This window comes from Ammospiza caudacuta, chromosome 15 (assembly GCF_027887145.1).
Source record: "Ammospiza caudacuta isolate bAmmCau1 chromosome 15, bAmmCau1.pri, whole genome shotgun sequence".
In the NCBI taxonomy this organism is placed as follows: Eukaryota; Metazoa; Chordata; class Aves; order Passeriformes; family Passerellidae; genus Ammospiza; species Ammospiza caudacuta.
Genome location: NC_080607.1, coordinates 4,382,433 through 4,396,710, shown reverse-complemented (window position 1 = coordinate 4,396,710; position 14,278 = coordinate 4,382,433). Strand labels below are relative to the sequence as shown.

At 41.0% G+C, this 14,278-nt stretch overlaps 1 protein-coding gene across 7 annotated transcripts in view; it reads right to left on the bottom strand.

Moving 5' to 3' along the window:
* Nucleotides 1–14,278, bottom strand: part of PHF20 (PHD finger protein 20) — a 72,104-nt gene that overhangs the window by 6,780 nt on the left and 51,046 nt on the right. For 5 of the 7 annotated variants that reach the window (XM_058814497.1, XM_058814500.1, XM_058814502.1 and 2 more), the window contains 3 exons: nt 13,275–13,471; nt 7,368–7,467; nt 2,168–2,363 (listed from right to left, as the gene is read on the bottom strand). In XM_058814497.1, coding sequence (XP_058670480.1) covers nt 2,168–2,363; nt 7,368–7,467; nt 13,275–13,471 — 493 coding nt within the window. The remainder of the gene's footprint in view (nt 1–2,167; nt 2,364–7,367; nt 7,468–13,274; nt 13,472–14,278) is intronic. The other 2 variants (XM_058814499.1, XM_058814501.1) reach the window with 1 other exon arrangement.

The following is a 14,278-nucleotide window of genomic DNA, read 5'->3' as shown; positions in this document are numbered from 1 at the left end:
TAGCAGAAATTAATTTTTAACAGGGATATTTTTAGTAAAGGTATGGTACACCAACATTGCAACTGCAGTGGTATCTCAGTGGCCAGAGTTCCCTTCATCTGTTCTTAGAAAAATTCTTATTTTAATTGTCTTCAAATTGACTAATACATTATTTATTTCAGCAGAAGGGACAACTATTGGTATCAGATTATTACAGATATAACAAACAAAAGATTCTGAGTGAGCATTGTAACCCATGTTCCTCCTTGTGTAAAGCATCAAAACAGCAGTAAAAGGAGAGCAAAGCACCATACTCTGCTATATTGAAAGGGCTGGCAGCTCATCTGCCACAGGCTGCAGGAACACAGCAGAGCAAATCCTGGCTCTAAAGCCCCTGCTGCATTGGGCTGCACAGATGGGGGGGCTGCCCTCAAGCCTTCCTCTCTGCTTCCTTGCAGAGGTGGACATACTTATTCTATTCAGCTGATCCAGCTTTTCTAGCTGTTCACCAAACCATTGAACAAAACATGACCAGCTGACTTTGGTAGTAACTGCTTTCTAATCCATCCCACAGCAGCTCAGGTTTCTTCAGTGTCTCTCAGAAGAAACCGGAGTGAGTACAGCTGCCAAGGATGTGCTCAGACTATTTCACAGAAGCATCTTTGACTTCAGTGCTGGCACAGCAAGGATAGAGCTCCCTGGTGAACCATCCTGAAGGCATGCCTGGAAAAGTGAAAACCAGGTGTTCATTTACCAAAGCTTTCTGCTCAAGCTCCATTCATCTGCTACACCTAAAGAAACTGTACTTTGCTCAAACCAGAGCAAGGGATAATTTTACAAAAGACAGAATATTTTTCTGAAAAATGATGCACCAGTTACCAAAGGATGAAAATTCAAATGCTAATACCTGAATAACCTTTTGACTCCTGCCTGCTGAAGGTTCACCCTCCCACGGCACTGCCGGGATCACCTTGTGTCCTTTGCCACCTCCCTGAAACACTGAGAAATCTCCCTGAAACAATGAGCAATTCCTAATAATTTCAGGCACCTATGAAATCATCTCTCTATTGCTGATCTGCATCAACAATATAATAATTATTCAAATCTCTTCTAATTTTTATCATGATAAAGAAAACATCAGCTGAAGCTTCTAACCAGATGATCCAAACAGGACTGCACCTCACCTTTAATTAATCCAGGCCATCATACTGACTTCAGCATGGGAGAGAAAAGGAACAAAACCTGCAGCAACCATCACATATATACCCAGTGCTCCTTACCTCAGTACTGTGTAAATCTCACCTGAAACTCAAATGTTGCTCTTTAAGGCTACTCCTTGGGCCTTTTTTAAAGTATTTGTTTCAGTCTCCAAAAAGGAAAGAGATTACTTACAGACCTAAATAAAAGGATCCCATAATGGAAAAGCAAACCCTTATGTTAAAATGGCTCCTCTCTTGCTTTAAGCATTATTCCATGTCAGTGGACCTCCTGCATTACCACAGATTTAGGGGAAGGGTCCAAAGAATGCCAAAATCACTTTGTTTGCCAAACAGTGCAAGTTATCAACTAATAAATTACAATTACGGAATTCAATAAATTTAGAACTGCTAGATTTCAGTTTATTTTGTTTTCAGTCATCAGAAGGTTGACTTTAAATAGGAAAATAGACAAAAATGTTGAATTGATAAAAAAAAATCTTTTATGAAAATAACTGTTATTTTCTGTAGATATAGCTGAAATAACCTTTCAGAAATGAAGTACTGCAGGTTGCTGAGAGTGCGACCACTCTGCCACTGCACCAAAACAAGACACTGTACCAAACAAAAAGATCTGATTCCTCTTGGAGAAGCTATGACCATATCCCCTGGAATGGAGAAAGCAAGTGCTGCAAAAATGGCGCCACGGGTTATAAGTCTATCCTGTTCTTACTTAAAATCCATTTGGGTAAATTAGGAAAAACTGTCATTAGGTTTATTAGTTTAATCCTTTCTATACACATTGTCCACTTACACTCATCCCACTTAAACAGTTTTCAAATAGCCAAATCCTTTCCCAAGATCACATCAGCAATTCAAACTATGTTTTAAATCCACACAGCACAAACGCAAGTCTGAATTTCTGGTTATTTTTACACTTGCAGTCTGATTCCCGACGAGAACATGCCAGCTGATACGTAAATGCTGCTTACTGTAATATGCTCATCTTCAGCTGCAGCCCGTGCAGGACTTCGATCACTCGCTGTACATCACCAAGCAGCTGGTGAGTGGCCACTATCTTCTTGGCATTCTGGTGGGAGTAATTTTCTTCCAAAAACGCTAAGCCATGCATGTGACCATTACTTAACCACTCCTTTTCATACCAGTACTTTAAGCTGGACCTCTGACCTGAAGTGACAGTAATGAGTGAGTTAAAATGAAATGTTGACAGTGCTGGTAGTAATTCTGATTATCTCTAGGTACTGCAACAGCTTATTTGATCTTATCAATAGAACCTGTAAAAGCAGACCAATGAAGAAATGAAGAATTTGTAAAGTAGGAAGCCAAAAACCTCTGCCCAACTGTAAACACATTCTGACACCAACTTCCACCAGAGGACATCCACAACAGACAGTTGCAGATGAGGCTGAGAAAGGTGTATTTTTAGCAGAGTATCACACTGTCTAGTTTAAGCATGGTTATGACAGAAGTTACAGTCTGACTGCAGCTCTCTGCAGACAGTAAAATGCAGAAAATGGCAATCAGCTTCTCAGTGATCTTGTTTTTAACATCAACATGTACCAGTACAGTTGTGCAAAAGTAGATTTTGAAGGAATCGGGGCTAAGGTTCCAATAGAAAACTTGCCTAAGTCAAGCTATTAATAATGATAATTCTATCTTAAGAGATATCAATGTTATCTCTTGATATTGAATATCAGCAACAGCTGAAATGAAACAGTGCTGAATGTGAAAGATGCATCAATAGAAGTAACTTAAACTGCTAAACAAATGGTATTACCAGGAAAGGTGCTTACTAAATTGCAAACACAGACAAAAACCCTTCACATTAAATACCTAACAAAAGCTGCTCCACATCCTGTAAAATGTACATTTACTACAGATATTCTCAGCGGACAGCTCAGCACCCAGAGAACCCCAACAGTCACTGCCTACGTACAGCCCAGGCAGCAAGCCCACAAAACCAGAGATAAAACTGGAACACAGACTGGGAACCATAAATGCAAAAAGGTCTCCAATATAAGCAGGTTAACGTTGACTAGAGGAGAAGCTAAAAAAAAAGAAAAAGGGAGTTACTAGGCAACGGAGTGAGACTGAGGCTAGCACTACATAGAATTGGTATTAGGTGGCATCAGAAATCATGACAGGGTGAAAAAGAATTTTGAAAGGTGCATCAGCTCAACCCTCCAGGCAGATACACTGTATCAAGCAGGAAGGCAAGCAGAATTTTTGGTATGATCAGAACGACATTGGAGACACTCCTGGCCACCTGCATTGGCCCTCCCTCATTAACTTCTACATTAGAGAAGCTCACATCTGAGACAGAAAGTACAGTTCAGTCCACAAGAGTAAAACAGACTTTGAGAACTTCATGGTCACCTGAACAACTGAGGTGATGTGTACCCTGAGATAAAAAGTGCTCCCTTTTGAAGTATATAACCTGAAGAAGAGACATCAGACTATGCCCACAAGCAACTGTGCTACAAAATCATCTTGATCACGTTTAAGCAAGGGTAAATGTTAACAAATCTCTTAAAAATCCTACCCGATTCAAAAAGATCTGAGTAAAACAGCAGTTAGTACAGTTTTAGACAAAATTACACTAAATTTGCTTTTTACTTCTAATAGAATGAGTGGTGCTGTTACAAGTCCCAGCAGTATAGACTGGGGAAAGCTCCTAAGTAAGAGTCTGCTGAATTGCCATGCTCAGTTTTAAAAGCCACTTCTTTGTAGATTCATACAGCCTGTCAGCTCACTTCAAGCCAAAAACAGTCACTGAAAAGCCATCTTTGCAGTCAGAAAGTTGGACATGTTTTCCTTTTTCACAACACCAGTAAAATTAAGACAGAGCTAAAAGGTAAAAATCAAGTCCCCTCCAATGTAAACTTCAGAATCTTGAAATTAATAGTTAATGATTAATTCAACAAATGGAGCTGTAATCACCTTCTGCACAGAAACACTCATTCAAGTGTGATGACAATTCAGTTTGCTAGTGCATTTTAGTCCCTTTAAAATTACCTTCAACTGCCATAAAGCAAAATAGCTTAAAAATTCTAGAAGCAAGATATTCTAAAGAAACCTTAAATTTATTGCTGTCTCTGTAGTAAAAGTTTAAGATTTAGGCATAGCATGTCTTCATTGCTGAGAGTACAAGCAACAGCAGTAAACATACTACACAAATCTATGAGTTTAAGTATGAAAGAGTTGGTAGCTTTCAACAGCCAAAAAAACCTTGGATCACAATCCAAATATGTATATAAACCAAAAAAGTCTTTTAATCAGGTGAAAAGAGATCCATTTTCTTGCCATTTATAACCGTGGCCTCAAGTCCAAACCTCATCCTTTTCACTTTCGGCAAGTTTTTGTAATAAATACAGTAGAAAGTCAGAAAATATTTGCTTAATGTAATTTTACCTGCTGTGTAAGATGGACTAAGATGTGAGAAATAGATTTGTAAAGGATTCTCAAAACCTGACTGAGAGCTCACACAGTCTTGTACATCTGTATGCAAACTCTGAGATAAGGTGTGCTGACTCAGGAAGGCCATGGAATAGAGATGACATTGTTGAGAGAGTGATTGAACTAGAAACAAGTTTCAAACAATGGCTTGTAACAAGACCTGATATTCTTGAGAATTAGAACTGTGAAAGATGCATTGTAGGAAGACCACATGGGGTAAAGTAATAGGTGATTGGTGTTAGAAGTATGAGCACCATTGTGTGGCAAAAGCTAATAGGCTGAAAAACAATACATTTATTTATAAGATATTGTAACCAGGAAACAAGTTGGCTTCTGATGGAATGGCATTGAGTTTTACAGCTCTTATGTCTCACCCTTCTACGAGATTGATAACGGAATAAAATCTTTAAATTGCCTTTCAGTTGCCCTGTCTCCACAGAGCTGGGATTTTCCAACGCTAAGACATTTCAAAATATCTGCTAAGGAGGAGAGAACATATTGCTTAATCAACTCTGACTGTGTTACCTCAGGTAAATTCCAATATATAGGTTATTGCAGCCATGTTGGTTTTGCACGGCCTGGTTGTGGTAGTGGGGGGAGGGGGGCGGGCTCGGTGGCCACAGAGGTGGATTCTGTGAGAAGCTGCTGGAAGCTTCCCCCTGTGTGGCAGAGCCAATCCCTGGTGGCTCTGAAGATGGATATGTTGCTGGCCAAAGCTGGCCTAATTTGAGAGGCTGGTAATGCCTCTGTGATAATAGATTTAAGAAGAAAATCAAAACCAAGGTGTGTGGGAACTCAGCCCATCCCTCCGGATGTTCAGAGTTGCCAAAGACCCCATCCGGGGGGCTTGGAGACCCTGGCATTCTGCCCAGAACACCTGGTGGCTTGATTTTGATCCTTCTAATGAACTGCCAGCTTGGCATGGGGATGTGAAAGCCATACAAGTTTGAATGGTGTGAAAACAAGATGTTCACAGGGTGAAAATGTAGGTTTTAGGATTTTTTTGTATGGGGGCTATGGGGGAGGATGGAGGAATCAGGCAATGTCTAGTCCTTCTTCTTTCTTCTTCTTGTTCCCCATTTTCTGCAGTGATGTTGGCGCTTAGGGATTGGTTTAGAGTAGAAGTGCGCTGTCTAACATCGGTGATGGTATTGGGAATTAAGTGTAAATATGTTATACGTAGTTTGTAGTACAAAAAGACGACACTGCCTCGGGGGCAGGCAGAGTGCCTGTGGCTGCCTTGCTGAGCAGATCTTGGCTGGGCAGAAAGAAAATTTTGCAGAAATAATAAACAACCTGAAGACCGAAAAAGCATAGAGTCCAGGCTCATTCTTCGAAAGCTGCCTCAGAACCATCCCACGCATCTCGGGGCAGGGACAGACAGCCGATCCAAGAAAAGTGCAGGTTTTTCTTTCAGTCCCAGAAGAGGAAGAGGTGAGAACATGTGAGGGACATAACATGGTGACGCCAAGGTCAGTGGAGAAGGAGGAGGTGCTCCAGGTGCCAGAGCCAAGGCTCCTCTGCAGGCTGTGCTGAGGACCACGGTGAAGCAGCTGTGCCCCTGCAGCCCACGGGGATTCCCAGGGGATGCAGAGATGCAGCCGCAGCCCGTGGGGGAGATGCTCACACTCAAGCGGGTGGATGCCTGGAGGAGGCTGTGATCCAGTGGGAGACCTGGTAGAGAGAGAGGGCCCCTGCTTTCAGGCTGGAGCAGCCTGTCCTTGGAGGACTGCAGCCCGTGGACAAGTGACCCAGGCTGCAGCAGTTTTGGGAGGACTGTGTGCCCGTGGGAGGGGCTCACGTTGCAGCAGTTTTGGGCAGACTGCTGCTCCTGAGATTGGCAAGCCACGCTGGAGAAGTTCACAGAGAACTCTCTCCTGTGGGAGGGACCCCACGGTGTCACATGGGAGCAACGTCTCTCCCGGAGCAGTAGAAGAAAACCTTGAGTGATGAACTGACCAAACCCCCACATGCTGTTTTCCTGCACTGTTGGTGGGAAGGAGGGAGGGGCTGGGGGAAGAAAAGGTGTTTTTAAAGGCTCATTTTATTTTTCATATCCTCCTCTGATTCTGTTGGTAATAAACTCACCTTTTATCTCTAAGTGAAGCCTGTTCTGCCCTTGGAGTGTTTTCTCCGGGTCTCAACTCCTGAACTCTTTGTTAAATTTTTCTCTCCTGCCCAGCTGAAGCAGGAGAGGGTGAGCAAGTGGCTTATGTGGGTGGCTGCCATTGGGCCAGCATCACACCAGAACAGCAGGTAATGCAGTCAATGGCAAGAGCCACTGCTGAGGGGAGCCAGAAGCCTTCTGCTGACTTACTTAAAAGAATGCATCAGCCTAATTTGTTGGGGGAGAGCAGCAGCCATATCCTCTAAGATGTACCCATGGGGAGTCTTTGCTTGAGCTTCCTGTTTTCTACACTCATTTGCCATAGTCAGACAGTACAATTCTTATTACAGCAAATATGTGCCAGATGGTCATCACAGTGAAAACAGTCTTTTCCATTCCTGTCCTTTTGTAATTTCATAGTATTGACTCATGGACATTCACATAAATTAAATTTCCTGAAACTGAAACTTGCCTACAGTCACAGACACAGGTGAGGGGGAAAATGGCATAGTTTTTCAGAGAGATAGATATAGATACAGATTAGATATAGATGAATTAGTAGATTTACTACATATATAAAAAGGGTCTGTAACCTTAAATTTCTGTACCTGGAGGATCTTGGCAAATATAGCAGGTATATTTCTCAGGTATATTATCTTCCAGTAAGCCCATACAGACTCCATGCTGCCAGCACAGACACTCTTCACACTATTCAAAGACAAGAAGTGCACATTAATAGAAATCCTGGCTAGAGGAGCTCAATACCATTATGTCAATTAAGAAGCACAGGATCTACATATTTTAAGACAAAAAAGGTCTATTAATATACACACCCCACCTTCCACTTACAAACAAATACACTACAGAAACAGACTATAATAAAATGTGAGCCCTCCACATTTTTCATGTGTGTTTCTGGAGAACGACAATTAAAAAGTACAAGCAGAGATTCTGAAAGGTACAAAAATACTCCCTTTGGAAATGAAAATCATTCATGAGATGCATGTGCTCATAACCAGATAGCCAACAGGGCAATCAAGCTTTCTTCACCAAAACAGACCAATTTTTCTGAATTCAAAAGCTTTCCCCTTGAGAGGAATGACAGGTTTGTCTTTACAAACAAACTGTGGGTCTGCTAGTAGATAAAACTAGCACTGAGAGATAAGAAAACAAAACAGGAAGGATTCCGCTGATTGATGAACGGAAAAAGATATTTGCCTTTACAAACGAACTGTAGGTTTACTGATAAATGAAATTGGATATTGAAAGATGAAAGACACAATGGGGAAACCCATAAATTCCATAAGAACTAAAAATTAAAAAGGAGGAGCTATACATTAGAGGGCAATCTTTGGTATGAGGCATTCCAGGAAGTCTGTACCTCTAAAGTGCCTCAGCCACAGGGGAAAGAGAGAAGGGAAATGCAGCTGGGAAATTGGGATAAAAAGGCCAGTGTCAAAAAACTGTCCTCCAGAAATTTGAGGGACCCCAGGGGAATGCCCCATGGCCTCTCCCTTTATTCAAATAAAGTAAAAGGGCTCCTCTGTCTCCTTTTTGGACAAAAATCTCTGATGTTTGTGGATTACTTTTCCTGACAACCTCAAACAGTAATCCACATTTAGTTATCAAATCCCAGAGATATTTATGTCACACAGGAGTGTTATAAATAAAAAATCTGCCAATTTTTTTTGGGAACAAAAGGGTGGCAGAACGAGTTAAACCAGTTGCTGCCAAGGTGAAGTTCTACCTGTTTGTTATTGTATCATCAGTCCTTCTCATTAATTGCTCCTTTTGTATTGCTATGGCCCTTACCTAAGGCTAAGTTATCCTTCTCCCCAGACGGTGAGAGGAGAGGACATGGGAGAAAATGCAAAATAGGCTTGAGACCAGCATGCCATGGGAAGTAACTCCACCAAACTTACGGAAAAGACCCCAAAAAACCCGAGCCAATACAGAATTAAGAGATTAGAGTGATGTCTGAACGTGAGGAACAAAGTACCGGACGTGCAAAGATGATGAAAACTTTTGTTGCCCCTCGCCCTGAGCAAAGAGCTCAGCTGGAACCAAGCCGCGAGCCTGGAAAAGTCAAAAGCTGGGTAACATCGTGGGGACGGGACCCCCAGCTCTGCCCCCAGGGGACAAAGCTGCACATTCCTCCTCCTCCGAGTCCCCCTGGGAGCGGCGACGGCGGACCCATCGAGCCTCCCAACCTTGAGCTGATCACTCTTAATAAAGGCATTAAAAGGAGAAAAATCTCCTGCCCTGTTTATTTCAGGAGTAGGCAATATTATGCTTTAACAATTCTTGTACCTCCAACATTTTATCCACTTCAAAGGTAGCTCTACTAATAAAAACCTGCAGTGCAGATCAGTGGCACCAGCTTTAGGAGCATCCAACAGGACAATCATACTGGCAACGACTGAATATAATTTGGATCTCTTTAGCACAGTTACACTATTTAAAATGCAGTCACTGTTCTTAAAGCCATGCTGTTCTAGAGTGGGAAAAAACTATTCACGTTTTGTCATTTTCTCCCCATTTTAATGCGACAAAATTGTGATTGTAGAGTACAGACCACTGAAACATGGAACAAAACCCCACATAAGAATATTAAGTCTATTTTGATTGGAAACTGTGATGTCAGTTAAAAGTTACTATTTTCCCAGGCAGTGAGACAAGAGATTATACACCCTTTATTTCTCAGAGCACAAACCAAAAACAGAAATGTTGGGAATGTACAGGACTGCAGTATGAGCTAAACCAAATCCTAACAGCAACTGCAAGGAATCTCACTTTGCTCTTCATTGACCTACTAAGATGCGAACTTGCTAAACATTTCATCTGCACTCAACATCACTTTAATTAATGCTCTTATCTCCTGCCTTCCTCAAGCTAGGAGGGACAGAAAAGGACAACCAGACTTTGAATACTTCACTGCATTAAATGAGCGGTCTAGGTGTGGAGGAGATGGGAGCTCTGGGATTGGAGAATGTAAAAGGTTAGAGAGAAACAGGTTTCTGAAGCATGGAACCAACAATATTTTGCCTTCCAAAATGGGTAAATAGCCCTAATGCAGTTGGAAGATATTTTCAAAAAAGGCAGACATAATCCCCCTTTCACAAATTAGAGCCAGAAAAAGTTGCTCTAAAACAAAGAAAACAGATTAAGAGAAACAGACTGTGCTAAAAATAAGAAGGGAGCTCCTGGATCTAGTTACACCTGCATCCTATGGATCATGCCATATTGTACAGCGCTGCACTCAGTGTTTTTCCAGGCAATTTTGCCCAGAACTCTAGCGAAGCATCTGTCCTAGGTTGCAAGTGCGGTTGTAACCAAACTATGCACTCTACTCCCATCTACACTATTCTTGATGAACTGCTAATGATGGGTTGTTTGCAAGAGCTGCCCAATGCACACCAGCCGGCAGGCTGCAAGAGTGAGATAAAGTGGCCAACCACCCCCAAACCAGGTACATCAGGGTAGTTTTTCTTGTCTTCACAAACTGACTGAACTGTGATAACTACATCCAGCCTAAGGGGGGTCATCTCTGCCATCAGGCCTTCATGCCCCAATGGGCAGCTCTAAGGACCTAGGCCATCAAGGATCCCCAAAACATCCTATGACTCATAGGATTACATCATTCCATTGTGAAATTCCCTGCCCTGGGGGTGGTACTGAGCATCCTGCCCATATCTGACCATAAATTATCTGGGTGCTTTAGGAATTTAGGACACCGTAACTACTGGGCAGATCCAGAGGAGGACCTGTACTTCCACAGGAGGACTAGACCTCCCAGAGGACCATTGCTCTCAACCTCAACCATCATTTCGCAGGACTACTGTCACTATTTGATAGGACTGAGACCACCACCCTACCCAACAGAACACCAGGCTGTAGTCTGACTTTAAGCCAGTTTTTGTGTATTGTTGCATTTACTGTAATCTTCCTAATGACATTGTAACTCTGACCTGAAATCTCTCTCACGGTATTTCTGTGGGGTTCACTTCTCCTTTTGGTTTACTTTCAAACCAGCACAAACATACCAATTTTTTAAAATTTCACTCAACTGATATTTAAATATTCACCCCCTCAGGGTACAGGTGCATTCTTTAACTTGCAGGTTCTACTACACATGGTGGCTTCTAGGCTACAGGTTACTGCTCTGGCATATGCTACTGGGAAACTACTCCCTGCTCAGGTGGTAGTAGGGAGTTTCAAAGCATTCCAAGCAGAAGATTTAGAAGAAACAAAACATACAGCATTGTGCAAAAAATATTTAAATTGAAATTCAAGTCACAAAATAAATAAACAAACCCAAAAGATGTGTATTTAAAGCAGTTTTTCACCTTGCAGAACAAAAATATCTCAACTCTGTTTACATCCATCACCTCTGAGGCCATCAAATCCAGCCCCAGAATTTTCTGCATCATACACAAATTCATCAATGTTTCAATATAAAAACTAAAAAGATGAGGCAACAACAGTCTGTCTGGATTTCTTTGGGTCTTACCAGAAAATCGGACTGCTGTGCCTCCAGAAGGAACACAGGGCAACACTACACTGCTGCTTTACACCAGCTCCATAAATGAAGTCTAGTAATCTCCCTGTAGAGACTGGAACAAAACAGCACTAACCAACAACACACTATTTTTCTGTACTTCTTTTTCCAGATCTAATTTCTAGTAACTGAAGCAGATACTTCTATAAATGCAAACCTAGATTTCTGCATCCCAGTGCAATAAATGACATCCTTAATGCACAAATTGCTCAACACAATTAATTTAAGGCAAGTACAGGTCAAAGAAAACTTTTTATAAAATCTTTTGAATGTGGGGGCAAATTATTAGTTTAAATACCTAAAGGAACTCCCATTTTAACTGTGCATGAGTTTCATTAAACTTCAATGTTCCCCAGTCTTTCATGGACAAGGTGCTGATATGTTTAAAATTAACATTTTCCTGGATTATTTCTATATTTGGCACATTCATGGCAATGAACGCAGCTGAAAGAGAACGCTTAGCATTCTCCCTCTTGTAGAAGAGGAGGGGATGTATTTGGGAGCAATGAACCTCCTGCCAGATCCACGAAGAAACTGCCCTGGCCCCTCATTCTGCTGTCAAGACAGGCATGCAGCAAACCCAAGCAGGTATGCCAGGTGCCAGCATATTTCCTATTACCTCAATCCCCACCACGAATGCACAATACTGCTCATCTGCATCTCTCTTCCAGAGACCAATTCTTTCACAAATCAATTCAAATGTTTAAAAGTTTGCAATATGCTAAAAAAGCCCGCCCAAACTAGTTCAAGCTAGCAAGGTAATCTTAGAAACAGCCCACGAAACTCTAAACTAAAGGCATCCATAGGCTGCATCCAGAGCCAGTTGACAGCTCCCTACATCCTGCAATCCTAACCTAGTATTGAACTTACTTCTGCCAATTATACTCCCAGGCTATTTATTTGTGATTTTCTGTAAGCCATCTCCTCAGAGGGTATCTACCCCCCTTTGGTCACCACTGTCGGACTCCTTTTCCTTCATGTACAGTCTGGTGCTATTTACTTACACTTGACCACTGCCCATCACTCCACCCTTCCTTACTAATTCATAAGTTACTTTTTGCCCTGCATTGTCAGGATCCAACACTAAAACAAAGTTGTGTGAAGTGAACTCACCACTAAGAGAAAAAGCATCATACCTTCCACAGCAAGGTTCCATGAAACAGCATGGAAACTCAAAGAAAATTAATTAGAGCAAAAAATTATGAAGAAATTTAATTGATTTTTTTGACTTCACCTCTTGAAATTCATAGGAACATGATTTTCTGATAATTTACAAACATCTCAAAGTAAATAGGCAAGTAACTTCCAAGGAGGTTTTCATCAACAGTTTTAAGCAGGAGAGACAATAGAAGCTTCTACAAGTTTTCACTGAAGCTGATTTAAAAAGAGCAGATACATGTGGAATGGACGGATGGTCTTAGGCAGGTTAGGAACTCTGAATTTACAGACTATTGCAGAATGGACAAATGACAAATGCAGTTCTGCTTTAAAGCAAAACTCTCAATTTTTTTCTTTTTTTTTTCACAGCCTGTCTGGAGAATTGTATGTGTAAGTTAAGCTTCTTACCAGGGCAGAGAAATGGGAAGTACAGTACTGTCTCATGAAAATGTTCTGAACAGGCTCTAAATTAGAGGGAGCTAAAAAAAAAAAATCACTGACTTCAAATATGTGTTCTCAGAATCAAGAAAGTCTTCTACGTTTAACAAAATTCTCAAATAACAAACCAACCATTTTTTACTTGGAGTGAATGTTCCCTCTTTCTTTCAATTAAAAATCCTAAACTGTACTATGAGGCAGAAGTTAACTATCGGAGCAGTCACCCTTACAGATTACCTCAAAAAACACTATGCTTTTGGAAGACAACAATAGTTTATTATTTAGGGTACAAAACAAAAGTTTCTCTACTGACACTTTCCACTGCATTCACTAAAATGTGCATTTACCCTCCATTTCATACCTGAATCATGAAGTCATTTTCTTCTCTTACTTCGCAAACACACCGAACAATCTCAAAATCACTCTCTTCAACTTCTTCATCAGGGTTGGTGGTTACATCAACATCCTGAGTGCAGTCATCATCACTCCAAGGCAAGCTATCCATAGATGACTCACTCAGGGTGTCATCCTCTGTACAAGAAGTATTTACATAAAATCCTGAGTAATTATAAAAAAAGGTCCCTCAAAATCTCATCCCAAGTATGCAAATACACATTCCAAAAAGCTTGAGTTCACAGTGCAAGTTAAGGAATACCACAATTTTAACAGTTTATTGAAGGTTACAACATAATGAAGTTTTATAGTCTCATTAATGGCTCTCTCAAAATATCCATCTTAACAGCTTTTGTCATTAAAACTGTATTGTCAGCATACAGCATCTCAAACCAAGGCATGAAGTCTCTTCAGACAAAACTATAAACAACAAAACCAGGCTTGTACATTCAAATAGGACTCATGCTAGCTGCTGCAATTGGTACAGAATTGTGACTTGGCACTTCTAGTGCAGAGCTCTCAAAAAGAGGCAAGAGGGTTCTGTTTTATGAACCATTTAATCTCACAAAGTGATGTTTTAATGACAGAAATACTGGGTCCAACACAGAATTCAATCCTGCTTCAGAAATTATTTTAATTTAATCTTCTGTTTAGGATGCATTTATAAACTCACAGGCAGTGTACTGCACAAGGTATTCTTCCAGAATGCACCCACACTACTTAGCTGAAGCATTAGTGCATCCTAGATTGAACAAAACTGCCAAGAAAATTTTAACTGAACAGCATGCTGAATTGAGAATCTTACCTCAATAATATTAAATCAACAACTGCATCTTCCCTGGGGATAGAATTTGAGGGTCAGAGGAAGAAGATGAGGTATTTTAATTATTTGAAAATAATTTAATGAGTTAGAGGGGAATGGAAGGTAAAAATTTTAGTCTTAAGTACAATGGTGGGGTCTCACCTACCGTG